We start from the raw sequence: 22,984 nt of genomic DNA on the forward strand, positions 1-22,984 counted from the left end.
GGAAGAAAGCCTGTGCTTTCTAGTGACTAGGCGAGGCATACTGCACTGTCCGACCGCCGACAAGTAAGCTGCTTCGTTTATCCGACGGTGCACGCCTTCCTCAAGCAGTAACGAAGTTCAGTGGCCCAGCCCAGATCCTCATGCTCCTCCCTTTCCACATTAGCAGCAGAACCAAGAGGAAGGCGCCTCCGCATATGGCAGCTTGTACCCCGAAACTCTCCTTGGTGCCGCGGGCATTGGCCCATCTCACCTGGAAATAGCTGACAATGAAGCCTCCCAGGGTTCGGGCTATGTTGACCCAAGCAGAGACCTCGCCCGATGCTTCGGGGTAGCTGTCGAGGTTATACGACGATATGGCCACGGTGGTAATCATGACGCCGAAGACGTAAAGTCCCCACGATATGGAGGCGGCCATGTAGTGCCACTGGTTCTGCAAAGACTGCCCAAGCAGTACCAGGCCAACCAGCATGAACGGCAACGCTACAACGATGGCTCGCAGGCGTACCTCGGGCTCGAAGTGGCCGTGATGCGTCCTGATGTACCGCTTGGCGAGAAAATCGTGCAAGTAATGGCCAGCGAGCTCGCCCAAGATGACGGCAGTGACAGGGGTGAAGTAGAAGAAGCCGATCTGCTTCAAGCCAAAGCCATAGACGGGGCCGAGGAAAATGGAAAGGGTCGTATTGATGCCCACTACCCATGCAAACGTCTAGGAAGAGGGGATTTGGTCAGCTAGGTGCATGTTCCTACATATGAAAGAGCCTCGAGGCCGGCTTACCAGCAGATAGTAAATGCAGGAGATCGCAACAGTCGGCTTAACCACGACCTTCACAGTTCGCATGCAGGCCTCGGCGAAGCTGTTTCGGAGGTGCCTGGTCTTGTACTGCGCAATCCCCAACAGGCGACCGACTCGACTACCCCGCAGGGGTAGCTCTGCCTTGGTTATGCGCCTGTCATAGAACGTCTCCTCTACGAACAGGATGGTGAGTATCAATACGAGTCCAGTCTCCGCCACGTAGACCCAGAATGGGACCGGCCACGGTTTTGCTGCCGTCATGAAGGCCGCGAGGAGAGGGCCGAGATAGGGGCTGATGACAAAAAACGATCTGAGAAAAGGCGAGGTGTCAGCGAGTTCCAAGTAGGATCATAGCATTTCAAATGGGACTTACGCCCAAAGATTGATCTTCCTTGCCCTCTCGTGGAAGAAGAACATGTCCTGGATGAACATCAAGCCGCCTCCCTGCGAGACCGTCGAGAAGAAGCCATTCAAGATCCGGGCTGCCATGAACGAGTCAAAAGTTGTCGCGGCCGCGCACCAGATGGCCGTGGCCAAGGCGACAACCAAGAAGTAGAACATGACCGGAAGGCGACCAAAATACGCACTGAGTATGACGGCTGAAAGATGTGTTAGGGATGCGTTCTGTATGTCTGTCTACCCGTTCAAGCAGTGGCCTTACTGAATATACCGCCGGCTCCAAGCACTGTGGGTGGTGTGTGGGTGGTCAGCAGAGCAGGAGGACATGGGCAGGACGGTAGGTATTCTTGATACTTACTGAAAACGTTGCCAACCTGTGAGTGATTGACTTCATCCTCGGTCATGTTCCACTCCCTACCCTCGTGTCAGTGCCAGTGTAAGAATCCCAGGTTATACAATACTCCAGAAGACGCACTTGGCTTGAGGCAGCAAGGTCACGGCGCCTGGCGAATACCACACTTAGCAACAGAGGCACCAGCGTCATAGACGAACGAACTAACCTGTCGCGGAACCATAGTCGGGTAGCAAAGCCGAAAAGGCCACAATGAACAAGATGACGTGTTTCTTGCGCCAGGACCAGTTCAAGGGGTCATGGGCATCGTCGCTCGGCTGGGGAATCAGCCTTGTGTGGCCGTCTTTGGCGAGCTTGACCGTCCTGTCGCCAACACCAACAGTGGCGGCTTCTTCGACATCGACCTCGTAACCCTCGTCTTCTTTGTACTCGTGGATGCCGCCGCGGTCACCAGCGGGGTCCGCTGGCTCGCTGTGGTCCAGACGGGCCTCTGCCGTCTCGTCGGCGGCTGTAGGCTTTTCTTCGACGGCCATGGTAGTTTGCGCAGTCTTCCCGCACGAGGCGAAATGTGACTCTAGTGTAGCTGGGGGGGGTAGAAATGATTCGCTAACACCTAGTTGAAGAAAAGTGAATCGTATGAAAGCAAGCTACACGAGGTGGAAATGTGTTGCTATGTCGCATGCAGGTACGGAGCGACCAGATCGAGGAAATCTCAGTTTCTGTCTATCTACATCTATGCCGTTACCACATGAGCTCAGAGCAGGGTCGGCAAGCCAGAGGACCCGGCCCCTCCCAGATATAAGAGTGCCTTCTATAGGTAAAGAGGTAGGTTTCACCCACCAGACCGGGCAGTTTCTACAACACCGAGAAATCTGCCGTGGCATCTAGCCGAGGGAGGGCGGCATTAGCCCAGCGAAGAGGATAGCTATTCGGACAGCTTGCTCGTCGTCAGCCATGTTACAAGGGTTTGTGGACTACTCGAGGAAAATCCGGAAAAGACCTGGTATATACGGCAGTAGTTAAGAACGCTATGCTTCTTATGGGATATCAAGCTTTCCTACGCGGGGTATCAACCCCAGACGTGCCGGCAAGAGCGGAGGTTCTTACACCTCGAGCTGAATCTTCCACTGCAGGACTTCATGCGCTCAGCTGGGGGACCTCGGGTTCCGAGATGTTTACTTGCGTATCCAAGGCGAGGCGAGCAGAGACATGGATATTTTCATTCAGCCCCGGCATCGACTACGATATGATAATGCATGATGCGGTGGTCATGGGGCCTCGCGGAGATCCTGATACCCCGCAGCATCTTCAACAATTTTGGATATATTGAACCAACCCAATCAAAGCCCGTCTGTCGCCTGGGTCGTCTTATACCCCTGCCCACCGGATCTTACAGGTGTGCCGTGGTTTTAGAGTCGTATCTAAACAGGGGCAGGCGCAAGCTAGTTGAAACTATCGCCAACAGCCTTCCGCACGATGTGACCGCTGGCACGCATTGCCCGCCCACTGCCGTTCCATGCGAGCGAGGTATCTCGGCACACTAGGGCACCGCTTCGGTAAGTGTGCTGGCCCAGACAGCCCCGAAAGCGGCTGTGAGGCATACCGAGCAGATGGAGAACACGCGCATGAAGCCGTCGTTCTGCCGGGTCAACATCAGAGAGACGACCACGAAGACGTTCAGCGGTATCCGCATCATGCTGTACACCTTGGCTCGGTTCCCGTCGTCGATCATTCGGCCCTTCAGATAGCCGATGCAGGGCCAGTAGAAGCCGACGCAAGCCTCGAAGAGGCAGAAGAGCCAGAACGTGACCGACTCATCTCGCGGGCCGCAGAGCTTGACGAAGACGAAGTTGGCCATGACCAGCAGACCCACCAGCAGCCGCGAATACTTCAATAGCCGCCGTTGCATGACGAGGTTGAACGTCAGAGAAGCAGCCATGACACACGCCATGTACGAGGAGAAGATGAGGCCATATGGCAATTCCCCTTCTGTCTTCTGCACAGCTTGGAGGGCAGGCACCCAACAAAACACGAACAAGTACATGGAGCCCTCGAACATGGTCGTCGCAAAGACCAACGCCAAGACAGCTGGGCGCTTCAAGACGGAGGAGAGGCTGGGCTGCGATGGCGGTGGCGTCTCGTCATTCTTCGCATCATCATTCTTTTTCTTGTTGTTCGCCTTCTCCTCTGTGGTATGGCCGTAGTTCTCGTCCTGGTGACCGGGTTAGCAGTGGGCGGGTGACTGAGCCGGAAGATAACCTCGGAGGGGCGGGAGGTGACTCACCCAGCACCAAAGTGTTTGCATCGCCATCCACAGAAGAACGGCGCTGGCAACGAACGGGGACTTCTTGGTCCCTGTAAACCTCACCAGGCCCTCGCTGACCACGCCGCTCGCCATGGCTGCCAGGCTGTTGATGGTACCCATGGTGCCGTAAGTGCGCGATAGATCGCAACCTTTGTCCACCAGCTTGCGCTTCTTGAAGTCGGTGACCATCCAGCTGTCGAAACTGCTGAAGAGAATGCTGGTGCTGACACCACCCAGCGCGCGGCCGAGGAAGAGCAAGGGCAGTACCGGCACCATGGTCAGGAAGCACGACAGGGCGTATAGGACGCAGAACAGTACGCAGCTCATCTTGCGGCCGTACTTGTCGGCCAGGGATCCCACGAAGAAGCCGCTGGCCGCACCTGACACGAAACCTGTGGTGAACAAGCTCGACACATGACCAGGGGACAGCCCGTGTTCATCCTGGTACAGGCTGTAGAGATACGGCCCCTGTTCGGCATGTCAGTTTTTCCATACGGCCAGAGTAGTTGTGGGTGCTCGGTCAAGCTACCTGAAGCCAATCTGCGCCCATGGCCAACGCATACGCCCAGTAGAAGTCTCTTTGGGGGTGTTTAGTGTCTGGCGACTCCGCTGGCTTGGCGTTGTCGGACGTCCCGTTGTCATTCTTCTTCTGCAGCTCGCTCGCCCGAGTCGGCTGGCTCACCAGGAGAGCCAGGCAGGTGGCGGCCAGCCATGCAAAGTTGTACTGGTAATAGACCATGGCGCTGCAGATATCGCGAGGTGCGGTAGAAGACGGTGGGAAGGATTCGTATATGTCAAGAAGGCTTATTAAGCCGCACACTCACACACAAATCCACGCACATACATGTACAGACACAAAGGGACAGAGGAGCATGGCAGAGGTACACATTTATGAGCATGGCTCGCAGAGAAGGCAGGGAAACAGGCAGGGAAACAGGCCGGCAAGGCACACCGAACACTTGTTCGTTTCAATTAGCCGGACTGCGACCTGGGTTACAAAAGAAGCACGGAGGGACGAGCATACTCTGATGCGACGAATGGCGTTGGAGAATGGGCCAGGGGCACTCGAGTCCCATATATCCGTTTTACTGTCGTGTATGGATGTACATATGTATGTATGCATGTAGACATCTCCAACGGCCGGCAGAGAGGCGACGAGCGGATCCCGGCCGGCGGATAATATGTATACATATACACATACACGTACATGTATGCCATCGTTGCCATGTTTCAACTTGGGGAAACATTGTCGCGCCAGGCCAAGTCGGCCACAAGCCGGCCAAGTCCAGTGCCTCGGGGTTTCTGCTGGCTGGCAGGGTGCCCCGGGCCCCCCCAGGCCCCTAGACCCTTAGGCTTTATTTAGGCTTCTGCTCTAGCTGCTCTGGGTGCTAGGCTTCAATGGGGCCCGCCCGTGCATTACATGTGCCAATCTGCAATCCAATCCACCCATCGACCATCAATTAATGGCCTCTTTCAGACCTCCCGCCTGACCTGACCTTCCTGTTCCCGCCGCAAGGTGCTACATCCGATCCATCTCGAGCTATCTATCCCGTGCGTCAAGAAGAGAGTACATAGGCAGCCAAGACTGTCTCGCTCGGTTCAATCGCTTTGCCTTGCTTAGCCTGGGACAAGGTAGGGCGTCTCATTGCCGAGTTTGAGTGCCATCTGGTGCCCGTCCAGCCGTCACCCGTCTCGCTTACAGAAATTCCTGCTGTGCGAAGCGAAGCTTTCGTTCCCACCTCCCCCCCCCAAAGGACGTCATATTCGATACCAGAACATTGTACCCGGCCGACCCGCGCTGAAAGCTGAAGGCGAAGGCTTCTGCCGGCTGCGGGAACTCTTGGAATCGATTGATCGATTGATTGCCTGACTGATTGACTGATCCTGCTCGGATCCGGCCACTGGTTACTTGGGTGGAAGAAGCAAGCAGCTATGGTCAAGGATCGAGACGGTGACACATCAGCTTCCGTTGGCCAAACGGCTCACGGGAGCCAATCAAAGCGACCGGGGCTGCAACACCATGTCTCTCATGACAGTGACTCCCAGGTCAGCGACCCTGCCTCGCAGCTCTACACCCACCAACGTCCCAAGAAACACCACGTCGTAGGTGGCGGAAGCAGGTTACATCCACGCGTGCCCTCTGCAAAGGCCTTGCACAAGAATATTCATCAAATCGCTCCAGCTGCCAAGCTGACTCACCCCAGCTCTTCCCTGACCCAACAGAACCGCCGCCAGGCTTCCCCTCCCCCGAACGACCGCAGCGGCCTCCCATGTTGCCTGCTTCCCACCGCCGCACCACCTCCGACGTCCGACTCGCCCGGCTCGAATCCCCGGCCTCTTCCAACCTGAAGAAGAGCGCCTCCCATACCAGCATCAAACGCAACCGCTCCCACGTCGACGTCGGCAAACGCGCCAAGTCCGGTGCCGCCATCAAACGCTCCTCCTCCAGTAAAGACGTCAACAAACTCAAGGGTCCGAAGGGTCAGGTCCATTTCGACCTCGGCAATGACGGCCAGGACGAAGAGAACGAGTGGGTAGATGCAAGCGGTTCCGCGTCTCCGTACCTTTCGCGTCGCGGCTCCGTCGTTGGCAGTGGCCAGTCTTCCGCAAAGCCCCCGGCCAGCCCGGAACATACATCAAAATCCCCTTCTCATCACCAGGAGGCAATATCCGAGGAAGAGCGCGGGCGACCCTCTACTCCAGATCGGGAGAGACTCCAGCACAAGGAGTACCTGACCTCTAGGTTACTGCAACGCACGCCCTCGCACGGCGCACCACCCAAAATGTCGTCGGAAACAGCCAAAGTGCAGCCGAATGCCAATTCGCCAGATTCTAACCTTAGCCGGGACTCTTCTGTCGTGTATGGGGGCACTCCCAAGATGGGAAGCGCAGCCGACGAGCTCACCTCGCGCTTTGTCAGCGGCCCCAGTTCCGGGGTCAACGCCGATGCTGGATCTTACTTTTCACCCACCAAGGCATTGTCCACGAGACATACTGGCCTCGAACGGCGGCCCCGTTCCATGGTCAATCTTCAGAAAGAACCTCGAGAAGCAGCTGCTGATGAAAACGAGGGGGACCGTGACAGTGCACTGGCTCCGCGCTCTCGGCGGTCCGGCTACAGGGCCCCGCCCGCCGAGAAGTCGCGTACACAACAAAAGCTCAACCTCCAACGGGCCAGCTCCAGTATGGAACCGGTGCAAGCCGGAAAAGGGGTCAGCGCCATAAGCGCCAGTCCGTTGGTAGGCGGCAGTGCCTACGAGCAACGCGATCCACGCATCGGTAGATTGCTGGAGCGGACTGGAATGGAATACCTTGTTGTGCGAAGATATCAAAACCCGATCGCAAGATCCATCACGCGGCTCCGACAGCTTCCTGGCGCCAACAAGACGCAACATATTCCTAATCAAAACGGCACATACGGCTCCATGCACAGCAAGAAGCCCTCCAGCGTGGCGGGACTAGGTTCGGCTCGGCACAGCTTCGTTGACACGAACGGGTCAGTCTCGAGGTCGCGGCCCGACGCACCGAGACGAGCGCAGTCTATACGGACGATAAGGACCAACGGCGCCAACTCGAGCTTCGAAGCCGAAGACGAGGCCGCCCACGATGGGTTGAGTGGTGCGAGCTACGCCGACGACGACAGCGAGGGTATCACCACGTTGCTACGTAATCTCTGGGAGAAGAATCTCGATTTATCGGCGAGTCAGGATTAGGAGAAACCTGGCCCAGCTGATGAGATTGATGCATTCGGCCGTCTGTTCGACCATCTTACCTGATTCCGACCAGCAAAGGCCAGAACCCTTCATACACTACTACCACGTGGCCTGTGGTGTTAATACCCCCTGAACAGTCTATCACTGGACGTGGTTGCGTAGAATGGACACGTATTCGTAAAGGCGTTTCCGGATTTGATACCCAGGCATGGCTGGAAGGAGCAGGCAATTCGATATGGGTCGGGTCACAGCAGTGCTCCCGAAACACGCGTGGCTTATCTACTACATATTCTCATGGGAGCCTGACTGCGGGCTTGACGACTATAGATGATACCGGACTTGTAGGCCGATGGCTTTCCGGGTGCTCTTGTAAGCGCAGTCTTTGTACTAAACAGTTGTAATGAAAGCTTTAGGTAATCTATCTTTAGACATTGTCCGCATTCGCGCCTCTCTACTCAACCCCAACTGTGCCCGAGTGCCAAAGCGTCAAGGCCTGGCCGTGTGATGTCAGATCGCAAACACATACCACGAAGACGGCGATTGACGCATGGCGAACCGGATCTGGCCCTCCCCTCCATCGTGTCCCCCCCAAGTTCAAGTTCTGCCCCAAGCACCAAGTGCCAAGGGACTCGCCCCCCCCCACCTCCCCGCGCCTCCCGGCTGCGGAGTCTGGGATTGTTGCAGATTGGACAAGCCCAGGCTGCCAGGCGCGGGGGGAGACGAGGTCATCCCACCGCATTGCAATCCAGCATGGGATGCATACCTACATATGTACGTACATACGTGCACGTACCGGAACTAACGTGTCCCTTTTCTTTTTGTTTTTCCTTTCGGGACGGTGGTGCGGTGCGTCACTGATAACCCTTGTATGACTCGGCATGGCTTGGGACCAGAGACACCAGAGACACCATTACGTTAGAAATACTAGGCTGCCCCAACCAGGCGCTTTCTATTTGGTAATGGGCCGCATTTTTGCCCGGCTACTCGAACAACCTTCTCTCCACATGCAAGATGCTACGCTGCCAGGCCCGTCGCGCCGTACCGAGTACCGCGTCCAGGCGGGTTTTTGCCGCCCACGCCCAGTTCGTGCCGCATGCCGCCTGGCAGGCCAAAGTACCCGCGACTTGCTGGGAGCCTCTTTTCATCCGTAACTTTTACCATTACTTATTGCCATAGGATATTGACAGATCTGGAGATAAGGCTAGCGGGCCTTATCATATGCTGCCTTTCTATTCGTCCGCCCTGGCCGTCCGTATCGGCTCGTTACCTGGTCCCTGACGTTATGTGATAAGACTTTTGTCGTCCAGCTATCAAATGCCGTCCTCGTCCAATACACACGCAGCCGACAATGCCAGTGCCGACGTTTGCTTGCGTGACTTTTTTCCTTCTCGTCTCATCGCACCGGGCAATGGCCAAGGTTTGTGCAGTACGTACACCATCCATCCCACATGCTGTGATTTGATAGACGGTCCTGACCGCTCCGTGGTTGCCGAGCTGGAGATGCCATCTTCCTGTTTGCCTTCACTTGAAGCGCGGAACCGACGCCTAACGCCTAGAGCCTAGAGGCCTTGCTCGGTGGACCTCGTAACGTCGTCTCTTGGAAGATCAGCTTTGCACCGGGACAGAACCGCCTAAAGTACTTACTTGCTTGAACCTACTTTTACTTACCCAAGAACAATCTCGAGGCTATCTATCTACAGCCAACGACTGCCGTTTAGTCATCGGCTTCCCATTTCTTACATACATACATACATACTTGACCACTGACATCTAGCCTTTCGCTTTCCGATGTCCCTTGGTCCGTCCTTACCCTCGACGTCGCTTTCTCTCTTCATTATCCCCCACGTGTAGGAGATTGCGACCCCCGCGATTCTGAATCCTATAGCCCGACTAAAAGGCGCCGCAAATGACGTTGATAAGCCTAGCTTATCTCGTCCTTGTCTCGATTATAACCTAGCTTCACTCTGACGAGACTTTGTCCCTGACTCTGCAGTGCACTTCTTGTGCCGTCTTCTCCCTTCCGATCGGCCGTCCACCCTGATATTGGCCCATACCATCATCCATACAGCCCAGACTGACCCACGCCTGAACTGGTCCATCAGCGTTCCTGTCACCTGCAGACACCATTCCCAACCTGCCCCAACTCACTGTTGTTACTCCCCCCTCCCGGGCATTGCGCTTTGCACGATAAGGCATCGCCTCACTGACAAGGCCAAGCCGAAGTCGCCGGCTGAGTCGTCCGCCCCCTTGTCAGTCTACACCCATCCTATCTCTTATCTCCGCGCCTGCCTTATCACCAGCCTCTCAGGTCTCGGGTATTTGGCAGATTGGGGGTGCAACTCTGCTGCACCTGCTGCTATCTCGTGCGCAGTGGACCCTGTTTCTACACCCAGCTGGACCATCCGCCATACCTGACGCTGCATTGGCCATTCATCACCCTCCCTCCGTGGGGATTTACCCACCAGGTGCCGGCCCGCAACCTCCCATATCTCAAGGAACAGGCCACGATAGCCAGCCTTGCTCTTCCTACAACCGAAGTAGCGAGACCGGGTTTGGATTGCCGCAGGTCCCTTTATTGCTGTCATCATGTCTAGCTCGACTGCCGTCCCCGTCCCCAGGACGGCTCCCATTGCCATTGCGCCCAAACCTTCCCGTCTCACCCCCCGTCGGCAAAACAGCGTGACTAATACGTACGAGGCCCTCACAAGTAGCATGAATGGTCATGAATCGGCGGATTCAGACACTCCTTCCAGCGGCACCTCTCTGTGTGACTTCTGCGCCCAACGGAGGATCAAGTGCGTTATGACCGAAGACGAAGAGGCGAGTAGCTGCGTCTCATGTCAAGCCAACGGGGTGGAATGCTCTTTAAACCGAAGCCCCCAACCTCGGAAACGAAAGTTGGCGCGTGACCTGGCGGACGACGGCAACTTTTGGAGAGGGTGAGTCTACCCGGCAGTTTCAGCCCGACTGACCCCCAACTTTTTTTATCCGTCCTTGCGTGGCATGATCGACCGATGAGACGTGGAGGGCAGTAAACGAGACACCGATGGCTGACACGTGATTGGTTCACAGGTCACCTGGGCGGTCTGATAACAGAAGACAACGCCAGCACCAGTCCAGTCTTTCCAGCACGACTGCCAGCAACTCTCTGATTGAAGACATGGCGAACTTCGGGGGCCCAACCCTGCTCAAGCGGACGCTAGGTTTGCAGCATGACCGCTACAGCCAGTACATTGGCCCGACGACGGACTTTGAACCGTCTCTGATCAACCTCTCCCCCTTTGACCCGCAGGATGAGAGCTTACTGGCAAGGGGAACCCTCCGGAAAGTCAGTGAACACGACACCTTTTTGATGCTACCCGACTACACCACATCGGGGCATGAGCACCAAATAGAAGACATCGACGAGATCGAGAGGCTGGTGGCGCCTAACGGCCGGAAGCTAATCGATCTATACTTCCAAGTGGTCCACCCCAGCTTCCCCATCATACAGAAAAGTGTCTTTTACGAGAGGTATGAACGGGACTACCGCGAGTTTTCACCGCCGCTCCTGGCCGCCATCTATATCCTGGCCATCAATTGGTGGGATCTGTCGGAAGAGCTATCGGCAACCCCCGGCCGGATGTTCGCGAAATCGAGAGGATAATGCGCTCTTCTCTGGCCGATGCCATGTGGCGACCAAAGCTCTCAACTGTGCAGGCCGGTCTCCTGCTCTCCCAAAAACCCGAGGGGATCAATGGGCACCGACAGCGCAGCTGGTAGCCATCGCACAAGAGCTGGGCCTGCACCTGGATTGTACCCATTGGAAGATACCGCCGTGGGAGAAGGGCTTGAGGAAGCGGCTTGCGTGGGCCTTGTACATGCAGGACAAATGGGGAGCGCTCGTTCATGGCCGGCCTTCTCATATATTCAGCAACAACTGGGTCGTGCAGCCTCTGCTCCCGAACGACTTTCCAGAAGCAGAATACGACGAGAATGACGTCGAGGAGAAGCTCGAGATCGAGCGCGGGCGGACTCTGTTTGTGCAAATGGTCTACCTGTCCCAGGTCCTGTCAGAGATTTTGGAGACGTTCTATACGCTCCAGGCCATGCATGCCGTCACTAGTGCTGGTCCTCAAGGGACTCACCTGGTATTGTCTTTGGCGAAGCCAATCCAGCTAAAGCTGAAGGAGTGGTACTCGGCAATCCCTGCCATCATCCGCATGGACGGGTCGCTCACACTGCAAAGCAACACTTCGGGTCGACTTTCCAGCATAGGGTATTTGCACTTGGCCTACTTTGCCACCGAGATCACGTTACATCGCCGTATTATCCGCTCGCTGGAGGTGAATGCTCAGGATGTGGATTCGTATCTCCAGCATATCTGTCGTAGCGCTGCCAAGGCGCGGTTAATATCAGCCATGGACTTTGTCAACCGTCTCACGCCTCAGCACCTGCGGTCGTTCTGGTACTTTGCTTCCAAGACCAACTTTGCCTTGATTGGCACATTTGGCTCGCTACTCTGGGCGACGTCGCCAGGGCGAGAGGAGGCGGACTGGTACCGCCGTCGCCTTGGGGAGTACCGCTGGACCTTGAGCGTCAGCAGCAAGCCTGGAGAAGGCAAGGGTCTTACCGAGTTTGCCATGGGGATGCTCGACATATCCGCCGGCCTGCTGAAGCAGCTGCCCGAGAAGCCGGAGCTTAGCCGTAGCGGCAGTGCTATCGAGATGAGCAGCGGTCGCCGCGAGAGCATTCTCGCCATGTCGATGGATGCGCCACGCATGGAATTCCAAAGCGACATGGCCAGCGCGGACGTGAGCGGCGCACAAAGCCCGGGTAGCCAGACGGACAGCAGTGACGAGATGTACGATAACTTTGCGCCAACGGGAGGTCTGGCTTCGATGCGCGAATAAGCTGATTGATGATGATTATGACGGGCCGGCAAGGCATATTGTTTTCAAGCCTCGAGAAATGTGTGTCCCTCGCCCGGACTCTATGAGATATGACTGTGGATCTGGGAATTTAAGGGGACAGAAAAAGGAATGCGTCGGTTGGATGACGCGAGGGCCTGCCCAAGTGACGCCAACATGGTGGGAGAATGGCGTGCTCTTTCACCATCGTTCATTATTAGTGACGAGGCTGTCTGCCGCTCTTGGGTTTCCCTTTCTGTATTGCTGTCGTCGCAAATACCCCTGCTTTAGAGAGCCTATTTGTTGTCTTCCTCTATGCTATTTTCCTTTTCTTTTCCTCGGGTGGTTTCCATCACCAGAATCATCTCCGTGGCACCTCGGTTGTATTTTAAGACGGCGAACTTATGCCGTGACAAAAATAGGTTGATGCTGCATACCCTTTTCCAGTTGATGAAGGAATGAATACTTGGGCAAATTGTTAGGTAGCTACCGCCTGATATATAGCAATCTAGCGTGTGTGCGGCAGATGAGCACATGCGAGCAACCTTTCCTGGTTCCAAACCGCCCTTAACCGACTGTCCTGTCTGTGTACGACATCTGCCCGTGTGAGGTATTCATTGTCTGCCTGAACCAATTGGCGTACGCGGTGCACCCACCTGGGAGGAGCTATTCGTAGCCAGCAACGTAACGACGGGCCACTGACGGCAGCAGGCGGCGAAGGGCGGGGAAACGGGACATGGATCCTTGTCCTTCCACATTGTGCTGGGCGACACACCTACTTGGGCTCACCACCGTTTTCAATGCTCGGCAGAACAGACGAGAGCTCTAACTATCCTTGGGGCATGAGGCGAAGAAGACTTGCACGGTCCTACGTCGTATTGCGAGTTAACAGGCACGCCCAGTCCCTACATACTACTACATGTGCGTCGCAGCTAAACACAGTCGATGTCGTAGACTGCCGTCATCCACATCATCTACCTCCTGACCATCTGCTGCTACCCGAACGGCCTTGCCTCTCGGCCTCCAACAAAGCATCGAACTCCTTCTGTGCCTGGTCCTTGGCATATGCCTTTTCTTCGTCTGCCTCGTTGTAAGAGAAGTCTTCACGGGCGGGTGAGCGAGTCGAGTCTCTCGTTGTCTCGGCACCGTCCTGTCTCGCCCGACCCCACGGGCTGTCATCTTTGGAGCGGTCTCCCCTGGCGAAGGGCGCGGGTTCGCTTTTAGCCTGTTGTCTAATGGTGTCCCACGAAGTAGGTGCGCCTTGAGAGGCATGACTTTGAGCTCCCTGGTGCTCAGACCTTCTGGCAGACGCAGCAACAGGGGAGGCATCATCGTCCTCGAACAGACCATCATCATCGAATGAGGTCTGCCTTTCTTGCCCTCGTGTGCTCATGGCCGTCTGCGCATCTTGTGGTGTCTGCGTGCCTTCACGGCCGCCCCGGCCCTGCATGCCTGGCCGACTAGAAGGCGGTCCAGACCTGCCAGAAGGCCCACCGGCCCCTTGCGGAGAGCCTTGCAGAGGCAACTCGGCGGGGGCCTGGCTTTGTGATACATCAGCCCATGGGTCCTGGCCGGGAGACTGATCTGCACCGGATGTATTGGGTGATGGGTTGATCGCAGGCGGACCACCCTGGGTCGGCTGGCGTTGCCTATGCTCTTTTTGCGCCTGAAGTCTGTGGGAACGAAAATCCTGTTTCACCTGGCTCAAGCGCTGGTCTGTGGCCAAGTCGGCCATTAGACGCGTCCTCACCATAGATCCCACGAAGATGAGCGAGACAAAGCAAGTCAAGGGGAGGTAAGCGGCAGTCCTGATGCCATGCCAGAGCCAAATGGCGTTCTGGCCGGTAACGGCGGGGAAGGAGCGATGGGGGAAGGCGCGGGGATCAAAGGTCTTCATCTTGGGGGTGTAAAGGGGGAATCTGAACCTTTTCCTGCCATTGGCGGCAGCGGCGAGGGCCAGGCCCAGACCAAGAGGGTAGGTCCATGATAGTCGCCTTGAGACGTGGCACGCCGACTCAGCGAGAGCGTCTATCTCGCCCTGGTTCAGCTTGCGATTCGCGGTGGTAGCGGCGCCCACCACATTGGCCACAACGAGCTTCGACCTTCTGGACTGAGTCATGACGTTGAAGAATGAGCGGCGATAAGGGGGCAGTTGATCAAAGCGTACAGTAGCCCCTGGCTCGAAGAAGGAGGCTTCAATCTCGGCCTGTTTCTGACGGGAGAAGGCGGGCCATGGTTTGTGGGCGAAACTGTCGTCGAAGGAGCCGTCGCCGTCGCCGGAGCCGGAGCCGTCGCCGTCGCCGCCGGTGGACGTCATGGCACTTCGTTTCATAAATTCCCGAGGCCTCCTGCGGTACACACAGGTTTTGTGTCGGGCAATGAATGGGCTTTGATGTAGGATCGAGTAAGTGTGTCTGGATGATGACGACAATTGGGTTGCACAGGCTGACAGGCTTTTGTTGGTTGGCCACTAACAGTACCACCAATAGTAGCCACCCCTGCCTGCCTCTAGCACTCCAGATGCCAGGATGCCAGGCCTTCCCCACTGGGGCCGCCGCTGCTGCCGCCCCCCACCCGGCTGGCTTGGCTGTGGCTTTTCGCGTCAATTCAATCTATTGACATCGACCTTGCATCGCGTAATCCGGTCGCGTCTGCTTCAAGTCTTCAGTGTCCAAGTAACGTGTATGCACGCTTCAATCGATGGAAAGCGCGGCCCACCTTGCCATCTGATCTTGATCTATCTGTCCCTCCGACTAAACTGTTCCTCGCGTATCTTTGCTTTCCCAATTGCTGTACCGTCCATGGGCCCGGCTTTGGTGGGAACCCGTCAGTCCAGCCTCCGCCAATCCATGGGAATAGCCTCGAAGCGCTATTGTACATTGATCTCGAAATGCCCCTCCAGAAGTCCTTGTCGGACCAGAACCGCTCATACAAATCCCGCCAACAATGGCAGCGGTCCAAGAGCCACGCCTCGGCCAATCCCACCAACCCTGCCTCCAAGAAGCCATTAGCCCCCGTGTCCGACATGACGAGGAATAAACTCCACGCTTTCGACTACCGTCCCCAGATGCCTGTCCCGGGCGACGAAAACGTTTTTGTCGCCCACAAGACAGCACCGTCCAAGGCCTCTACCCACGATACCTCGGACCAACATGCCACCCCGACCACCAAACTGGCCTGGCAGGATCTCGTTGGCGCCACCGACACAAAGGACGAAGATGAAGACACAACCCCCAGCGAGCGGATTGGATGGGACACGACACAGGATCCCTCGGCTACCTCACTCTCGCCCATGCTGCCACGCAAAAAGGGCAAAAAGCGCGCCCGTAGCTCATCGCCCGTGTCATCTCCTGCCGCCAAATCAAAGTCCAACACGCCAGCCATGGACGTGAAGAGGCTTTGCGCAGCACTCAAGTCACCGCACCCCGACCCAGCCCTGGAGCTATGGGATCGCTTCTCCATGACCAATTCTTCTGCCGCTACCCCCCTTGGTGCGACTCACCCGGACCTTGCTAACATGATGGTCTCGTCCTCCCCACGACCCAAGTTCCTGGCGGGAGCGAACCCCCTCCACCCGACGGTGGACTGCGTCGGGCTATAAGCTGTGGTGCCAACTGGCCCAAAAGGCGTAGGGCGGAGCGTGGTGAATACCGACCGTCCTGTATCAGTACAGTGGCTGAAGGCAGCCCCAGCGGCGGCTCCAAGTCTTCCATGGTCAACATCCTGTTGGAGAGCATGACGGGTGAAATCAACAAGTCGAGCGTGTCGCAGCTACAGAAGCATGCTTCTACGTCCCCGTCTCCCTCAGAGAAGCGTCAACACCGAGAGGCAGCCCCAGCCACGGTCTCGAAACTATCCTCGCAATCTTCTGTCGACTCACACCCCCAAAACGCAGAAGTAGAAGTGCCACAGGCAGCAGACCCAGACCTATCGGAGACCGTCGGGGACACTTCTTCCGACTATGGCGACGACGATTTCGACGACGCACTGATGGAGCTTGATGTGACCATGGCTCCTGCCGACAACAATTGTTTGGAGCCCGTTATGCCCCAGCCGAATACAGAACCAACATCTAAAGTCGCGCCACCAGCGTTGGAGAAGACAATGTTTGATGATGATGATGACGACGATGATGACTTTGGAGGTATGGACGATGATGTATTTGCTGCAGCAGAGAACCTGGTTGCCAAGGCCGAGTCGGCGAGTCATGCGCCGCGTGCCAACCCGCGCAATGTCTCGACGGAAGGAGCTCGGGCTCGGCAGCCGCGATTTGCAGGTGAAGTGCAAGATCTCGGAGACGATGCTTTTGGTGATGATTTCGGCGCGGATTTCGATTTCGAGGCGGCTGAAATTGCGGCCACCCAGTCGGCTAAGCAGAGCAACGTTAGCGGGTCTTTACCACCTGTACGTAACACTCGATAGCAGTAAATCGAATGTGTGCTAAGTACTGTGTTAGGTGGTCCTGAAGCCCAAAGCAATCCAACGGTATCTTGTGACAAATGTCCTTGATCACGAGTATATTACCGAGCTTGGAAGACCGTGTCCAGAGAAGGTACAGCATACCCTTACACCCCCCTTTTCACCTTTCTATTGTTATATGAGCCTGCGTGACTGACCATCGTAGATTCTGCTTGTTCAAGTTGATAGAAAAAAGGAGAGCAAGACGGTCCATCTTCGAGACGACTGGGTCGACACTGCCGTTAGCCCAGAATCGTTTATACACATCATCGGCGAGTTTGAAGCTTCGGGGAGATGCATTATAGACAACAACCAAAACATCCTTATTCTGCACCCCGACCAGCTGATTTCGGCAACAGTCGTGGCAGACAGTTTCACATGCATGCGACGTGCCGTCCTTCAAGATCGAGTGAAGGCCACTAGCGAAGCCTCTGCGCCCCTGGTATATGGCACGTTACTGCATGAGATCTTCCAGGAAGCCCTGTTGTCGAACCAATGGGATGGCCCCTTCCTCAACAAGCTGATTGTGAACATCAGCGAAAAGCATGTGGAAGATTTGTACAAGATCAGGGTCTCGATGAGCGACGCCCGTGAGCATCTTCGATCCAAGATGCCTGAGCTGAGCAGCTGGGCCGCAGCTTTCGTTTCTACCCAACCCAAGACGGATGCCGTTGTCCAAGGCCGCAACGGAGACAAGGCTCTGATGTGTGTCAGTAAGCTGTTAGACGTCGAAGAACATGTGTGGTCGCCCATGTATGGGTTAAAAGGCAATATCGATGCCACAGTTCAAGTGACCATGAGGGATGGCCCGCAGAAAAGAGTTCTTACTGTCCCCTTTGAGGTCAAGACTGGCCACAGGGCCACAGCCAACCATCAGGCGCAAACGGCGCTCTACAACCTGCTTCTATCAGACCGGTATGATATCGAGATTGCCTATGGCATCCTGTATTATATGGAAAGCTCTCAGACCACACGGATCCCCACGATCCGCCACGAGCTTCGGCACATGATCATGCAGCGCAATCAACTGGCCTGCTATGTACGAGAGCGAAGCGTCCAGTTGCCGCCCATGAAGCGAAGCACCAATGCCTGCGGCAACTGCTACGCCAAAGTGCCCTGCTTCATATACCACAAGCTGGCAGATGATGGCGATGCTGAGACAAGTGCCATGAAAGACAAGTTCGACGAAGTTGTCAAGCACTTGACTCCTAGGCATCAGGAATTCTTCCTTCGATGGGAAGATTTGTTGACGAAAGAAGAAAAGGAGTCGCAGAAGCTTCGGAGGGAGCTGTGGACCATGCTAAGCTCGGAGCGAGAAAAGGTTGGCCGATGCTTTGCTAATGTGATGATCGAGGAGGGCTCTGCACTCGAAGAGAAGGGCAGCCCTAAGATCAACCGTTACAAGTACACCTTCATCAAAGACACTCCTCCGGCCGGCTTCTCCTTCCTGGACTCACAGCTTGCAGTGGGCGAGCCCATTGTGGTATCCGACGAGCAGGGCCACTTCGCGTTGGCGCTCGGATACGTCACCTCGGTACGCAAGCAAAAGATAAGTGTTGCGGTCGACCGCCGGCTACATAATGCCAGAATACGCCGTGCGGGCTTCGATGAGCGGAACAACCAGACTTTCGCCAGCATCATGGAAGTCGTGCCAGAAGGAGCAACTCCAGCGCAGAGCCAGGGGATGATCAAGATGCCGCCCGTCCGCTACCGGCTGGACAAAGACGAGTTCAGCAATGGCATGGCAACAGTGCGGAACAATCTAGTCCAGGTCATGTCAAATAACGTGTTTGGTTCTCGGGAGATCCGTAGGCTTGTTGTCGACCTTGCAGCCCCAACCTTCAAGACGGTGACAAGCCAATACACAATCACGGGCCCGGATAGCCTCAACGTGGACCAGCAAAAGGCAATCCAGAAAGTCATGAGCGCCAAAGACTATGCCCTGGTTCTCGGTATGCCTGGTACCGGCAAGACGACGACGATTGCGCATATCATCCGAGCACTAGTGCGGCAAGGCAAGAGCGTGCTGTTGACCTCGTACACGCATTCGGCCGTCGACAACATCCTCTTGAAGCTGAAGTCGGACAAGACCGACATCCTACGTCTTGGTGCTCCCGCTAAAGTGCACCCGGAAGTACGAGACTTTGCCATCCTGGCCAGCGAGCCTAGGAATACATTTGAAGAAATCCACAGCGCATGGCACGATACCCCTATTGTCGCGACAACCTGCCTGGGGGTAAACCATGCTGTTTTCAACGAGCGGACCTTCGACTACTGCATTGTCGACGAAGCATCTCAGATCACACTGCCCATCTGTCTCGGCCCCATCAGATTGGCCAAGACGTTCGTGTTGGTCGGCGATCATAACCAGCTCCCCCTCTGGTTCAAAACGAGCAGGCCAGGCTGGGTGGCCTCGATATCAGTCTCTTCAAGCTGCTTTCCGAGACGCATCCTGATTCGGTGGTCAACCTTGAACATCAATACCGCATGTGTGAGGATGTTATGGCGCTTAGCAACACTCTGATCTACAATGGCCGGCTCAAGTGTGGAACTGAGGAACTGCGCCACCTCCAGCTTGACGTGCCAGACATAAATGCTTTGCGGCACAGGCACTACGATGCAGATACGATTGCGCTTCCGGGCACGCCGAGGTCATTCTGTGCGAATTGGAGATATGCCAGTTGCTGGCTACGCTCTCTGGTTGACCCCGAGGCTCGCGTGCGTTTCATCAATACGGATGACCTGCCCTCGTCCAGAGAGGAGGCCAAGGGGAACCGAATCGTCAATCCCGCCGAAGCGCAAATCGTCACGCAGCTCGTCGAGGCGCTGCTCACCACGGGGGTCCCTGCGGCGGATATTGGCGTCATGACGCACTACCGCTCGCAGCTGTCGCTGCTGAAGCACAACCTCCGCGGCCACGGCTCGTCAATCGAGCTGCACACGGCCGACCGGTTCCAGGGCCGCGACAAAGAGGTCGTGGTCTTGTCGCTGGTGCGGTCCAACGAATCGTGCAACATCGGCGACCTGCTGAAGGACTGGCGGCGCATCAACGTCGCCTTTACGCGGGCCAAAACCAAGCTGCTCGTCGTGGGCAGCCGCAGCACGCTGCGCGGCTCGGGCGAGTCCGAGATGGTCTCGCGCTTCGTCCGGCTCATGGAGGAGCGCGACTGGGTCTACGACCTACCTGCGAACGCGCTCGACGGCCACTACTGGCACGACGAGGGTGCCACACAGAAATCCATGACCAAAGGTCAGAGTCCCCGGAAGAGCAACAGTCCGCCCAAAAAGGCGTACGGAGGTTATGAAAGCAGCAACAACACCAAGAGAGCTGCAACGAAGAAAGGCAGGGTCACGGAGCAGGCGCTGCTCAAAGGGAGACCCATTCTACAGGATATATTTAGCGAGCTTGTGGGCAGTGGTGGCGACCACTGATGTTTGGTTATGGGTAAATTCTGGTTTTGGGGATAGCATACCTGCAAGATTAAGGATACACCAATGAATAGGGATGAAGGGGTTATGAATACTGGAATACACTATATACTATGTAGAACAGTGGCGCCCGTGGTGCGGCCGCCAACGATTTGTCCGATTGGCTTCCCTATAAGAAGGCTCGGCTTGCATGCTCAACATGAAACAGTACAACCAAAAAGTCCGACCAAATATCCATCCAATTGGACCCCATACATAACTAACACCCCTGGTTATTTGAGGATCGACTTCATATATTACTTCATGCGGCAATCCTGGACAAGTAAAATTACGGGTTCCCTGACTCACATCACACCCACTCCGAAAGCCACCCCCAGACTTACTCACGGACAAGCGGCAACGGTCGGGCCCGCCAGTAGACCAGCGCATAGTGTAGGGAGTGACTGGCATGTGCAAGCAACCGTGTCACGCGAACTAGTCGGCCAGGCAGATGGATAGGTAAAATGTAGTGCTCTCTTCATGGTATCTTGAAAAACAAAGCTGCCCTCGCTCACTGGCAGCCAAATGACTAACAAGCGCCGTGATGTCTAGTCTAATCGTCCCTGGCGGTATCAGCATCCTCCCAGATCTCCCCGTACAGTCGTCGTCAAATTAGATGACCTGGCTCATGCATCAAAAACAAAATCAACATTTGGTCTCCCTCATGCCGCCGCCGCCTATGCTGCCGGGTTTATACCGATTGCGCAAACCACCATTATAAGTGCTCTTATAGTTTGTCAATGCCGACCGTGCCGATCCCTCGCCCCCGAAATATGATACATGGCGTTTCCAAGGGAGAGGGAAAAGGAGGTCGGGCGTTTAGAAGGATCGTCGAGAAGGGCAAGACTGCGGTTCGCTCGTGCGCGTACTCCTGAAATGAAAAACAAAACGCCAACGTTCATGTCGCTAAACGATTCGTCGTTTACAGGACGAGGAGCAGGGCCGACGACAGCAGGGCCATGTTGGCCAGGGTCTGGAAGGCACCGCTGGCGGGGACGGGGCTGGTCTGGGAGCCGGTAGCAGCCGAAGTGGTGGGCGAGGCAGCGGATCCGGCGTTGGAGCCGGAGCCGGCGTTGTTGGAGCCGGAGCCAGACTCGGAGGTGGAGTTGCCACCCTTGGGGCCGGCAGTGGCCTGGGTGATGGCCGAAGTGCTGCTCTGGGTCACGCTCTGCAGGGTGGTCTTGCTGTCGGCCTTGCTGCTACCATCCTTGGGGGCAGAAGACGAGGAAGAGGCAGGGGCCGAAGAGGTGGTGGCACCGACGTTGTCATCGGGGGTGGTGAGAACCTTGATGCTCTGGTAGCTGCCGTCGCTGTTGGGGTTCCACTTGTAGGCGGTGGCGCCCTTGACACCGTTGCTGTAGTCCTCGATGGTGATGCTCTTGTAGACGCAAGTGAAGGGGGCCTGCTTGAAGTCGGTGGCACCGCCAGCCCACTGCTTGGTGCCCTCAGGGGAGTCGGGACCGCCAGCAACCCAGGTACCAAGCTTGATCTGCATGGGGGTCTGGGGGAAGCGCGAGCCATCCTTGGCGTCCTTGTAGTTCAGGGTGCGGACGACGGCGCCGTCCACGGTCCAGGTGACCTTCTCGGGGTGTACTCAATACCGTACTTGTGGAACTTGTTGGCCGGGTTGTCGACGCCGTGGAACTTGCCGCGGTCGAAGGTGCTGTCGTCACCCTTCCCGAAGTAGTTGGTCTGGACCTGGGTGTCGTCGTTGCCGACCCACTCGTAGTCAATCTCGTCCAGGTTGTCGGACTGCAGGACGAGACTGCTCACGATACCGGCGCCGGGAGCGGCCTTCATCTCGACCTCGACCTTTCCAAAGAAGATGTACTTCTGGCTAGTAACCGTCGGCGCCTCCTTGTCCTTGTTGATGACGAACTTGGCACCCTCACCGTCGTAGGTGATCTTGGTGCCAATGGCCTCCTTGAAGAAGTCGCTGGGGCCCTTGGTGAAGTCGATGGTCATGGTCTTGGACAGAGCAGCGTCATCCGGGCAGGCTGAGGGAGGCGGGTTAGCAGGCGGGACTCGACCCGGAAGCGGCTGTGGCAAGCGGGCTCGGACTTACTCTTCTTCATGGGGTTGCAGTCAGTGTGAGTCTGAGCAGAGACGAGGCCGGAAGCGGCCAGGGCCACGGCGGTGGCCTTGAAGACGCGGGTGAACATCTTGGTGGGGGGTGGGTTTCTAGGGGATTACAAGAGTAGGGTAGAAAGCAGTAGGAGAACTCGACGTGTTGTTCTAGCGAGCGACGACAACGACAGCGGGTGAGCCTAGGTGAGCGAACGTGGTGGAGGGAATATATAGGGAAGATAGATTCACAGCCAGAAAATGAAGGTGCTGGTCCGGGAATGTTTGCTAGAAGGGGCGGGAGGGATGGGAGGTTTTATCTGCCCGCCGCGCTCCAGGCATCCTCCAGTCGCCCAGTCCCGCCGGTCCCTTGCAGTTGCTCCTACTCGTAAAGCGTCAGATGGAGATCCTTGGGTCGGCTCGGTTTGACACACCAAACCCCCCGGTCGATAATCAGCCCAGCAGCCCAGCCGCCCCCGGCGAGTGTCAGGGACTGCAGGGAAGGGACGACTGCAGGGACGGCCTGCAGGGGGGTTGGTTGGT

General features: G+C 56.4%; 10 protein-coding genes across 10 annotated transcripts; 5 read left to right on the top strand and 5 right to left on the bottom strand.

Annotated features, from left to right (window-relative positions):
- Nucleotides 1-100: 100 nt before the first annotated feature.
- On the bottom strand, nucleotides 101-2,077 carry PG998_007903 (uncharacterized protein; the record flags this gene model as incomplete). The annotated part of the gene is made up of 7 exons (XM_066874719.1): nucleotides 101-706; nucleotides 776-1,103; nucleotides 1,167-1,392; nucleotides 1,455-1,478; nucleotides 1,551-1,606; nucleotides 1,668-1,695; nucleotides 1,753-2,077. 7 exons carry the CDS (start codon nucleotides 2,075-2,077, stop codon nucleotides 101-103), a joined length of 1,593 nt encoding a protein of 530 aa, XP_066730664.1.
- Nucleotides 2,078-3,084: 1,007 nt separating this feature from the next.
- PG998_007904 (major facilitator superfamily transporter) lies at nucleotides 3,085-4,588 on the bottom strand (the record flags this gene model as incomplete). Its single annotated transcript, XM_066874720.1, has 3 exons — nucleotides 3,085-3,756; nucleotides 3,829-4,317; nucleotides 4,379-4,588. 3 exons carry the CDS (start codon nucleotides 4,586-4,588, stop codon nucleotides 3,085-3,087), a joined length of 1,371 nt encoding a protein of 456 aa, XP_066730665.1.
- A 1,193-nt stretch (nucleotides 4,589-5,781) lies between these two features.
- On the top strand, nucleotides 5,782-7,562 carry PG998_007905 (uncharacterized protein; the record flags this gene model as incomplete). Its single annotated transcript, XM_066874721.1, has 2 exons — nucleotides 5,782-5,952; nucleotides 6,054-7,562. The coding sequence occupies 2 exons, from the start codon at nucleotides 5,782-5,784 to the stop codon at nucleotides 7,560-7,562; spliced, it is 1,680 nt and encodes a 559-aa protein (XP_066730666.1).
- Nucleotides 7,563-10,148: 2,586 nt separating this feature from the next.
- PG998_007906 (transcriptional activator protein DAL81) lies at nucleotides 10,149-11,208 on the top strand (the record flags this gene model as incomplete). The annotated part of the gene is made up of 2 exons (XM_066874722.1): nucleotides 10,149-10,501; nucleotides 10,635-11,208. The coding sequence occupies 2 exons, from the start codon at nucleotides 10,149-10,151 to the stop codon at nucleotides 11,206-11,208; spliced, it is 927 nt and encodes a 308-aa protein (XP_066730667.1).
- A 214-nt stretch (nucleotides 11,209-11,422) lies between these two features.
- Nucleotides 11,423-12,454, top strand: PG998_007907 (uncharacterized protein; the record flags this gene model as incomplete). Its single annotated transcript, XM_066874723.1, has 1 exon — nucleotides 11,423-12,454. One exon carries the CDS (start codon nucleotides 11,423-11,425, stop codon nucleotides 12,452-12,454), a length of 1,032 nt encoding a protein of 343 aa, XP_066730668.1.
- A 967-nt stretch (nucleotides 12,455-13,421) lies between these two features.
- Nucleotides 13,422-14,768, bottom strand: PG998_007908 (uncharacterized protein; the record flags this gene model as incomplete). Its single annotated transcript, XM_066874724.1, has 1 exon — nucleotides 13,422-14,768. The coding sequence occupies one exon, from the start codon at nucleotides 14,766-14,768 to the stop codon at nucleotides 13,422-13,424; it is 1,347 nt and encodes a 448-aa protein (XP_066730669.1).
- A 573-nt stretch (nucleotides 14,769-15,341) lies between these two features.
- Nucleotides 15,342-16,052, top strand: PG998_007909 (DNA replication factor Dna2-domain-containing protein; the record flags this gene model as incomplete). Its single annotated transcript, XM_066874725.1, has 1 exon — nucleotides 15,342-16,052. One exon carries the CDS (start codon nucleotides 15,342-15,344, stop codon nucleotides 16,050-16,052), a length of 711 nt encoding a protein of 236 aa, XP_066730670.1.
- A 110-nt stretch (nucleotides 16,053-16,162) lies between these two features.
- Nucleotides 16,163-20,341, top strand: PG998_007910 (uncharacterized protein; the record flags this gene model as incomplete). Its single annotated transcript, XM_066874726.1, has 3 exons — nucleotides 16,163-16,855; nucleotides 17,076-19,256; nucleotides 19,307-20,341. The coding sequence occupies 3 exons, from the start codon at nucleotides 16,163-16,165 to the stop codon at nucleotides 20,339-20,341; spliced, it is 3,909 nt and encodes a 1,302-aa protein (XP_066730671.1).
- Nucleotides 20,342-21,299: 958 nt separating this feature from the next.
- On the bottom strand, nucleotides 21,300-21,872 carry PG998_007911 (uncharacterized protein; the record flags this gene model as incomplete). Its single annotated transcript, XM_066874727.1, has 1 exon — nucleotides 21,300-21,872. The coding sequence occupies one exon, from the start codon at nucleotides 21,870-21,872 to the stop codon at nucleotides 21,300-21,302; it is 573 nt and encodes a 190-aa protein (XP_066730672.1).
- Nucleotides 21,873-21,916: 44 nt separating this feature from the next.
- PG998_007912 (uncharacterized protein) lies at nucleotides 21,917-22,539 on the bottom strand (the record flags this gene model as incomplete). Its single annotated transcript, XM_066874728.1, has 2 exons — nucleotides 21,917-22,374; nucleotides 22,443-22,539. The coding sequence occupies 2 exons, from the start codon at nucleotides 22,537-22,539 to the stop codon at nucleotides 21,917-21,919; spliced, it is 555 nt and encodes a 184-aa protein (XP_066730673.1).
- Nucleotides 22,540-22,984: the final 445 nt, after the last annotated feature.

The sequence above is a fragment of the Apiospora kogelbergensis genome (assembly GCF_038363985.1).
Source record: "Apiospora kogelbergensis strain CBS 113332 chromosome Unknown utg000005l_segment0_segment0, whole genome shotgun sequence".
Lineage (NCBI taxonomy): Eukaryota > Fungi > Ascomycota > Sordariomycetes > Amphisphaeriales > Apiosporaceae > Apiospora > Apiospora kogelbergensis.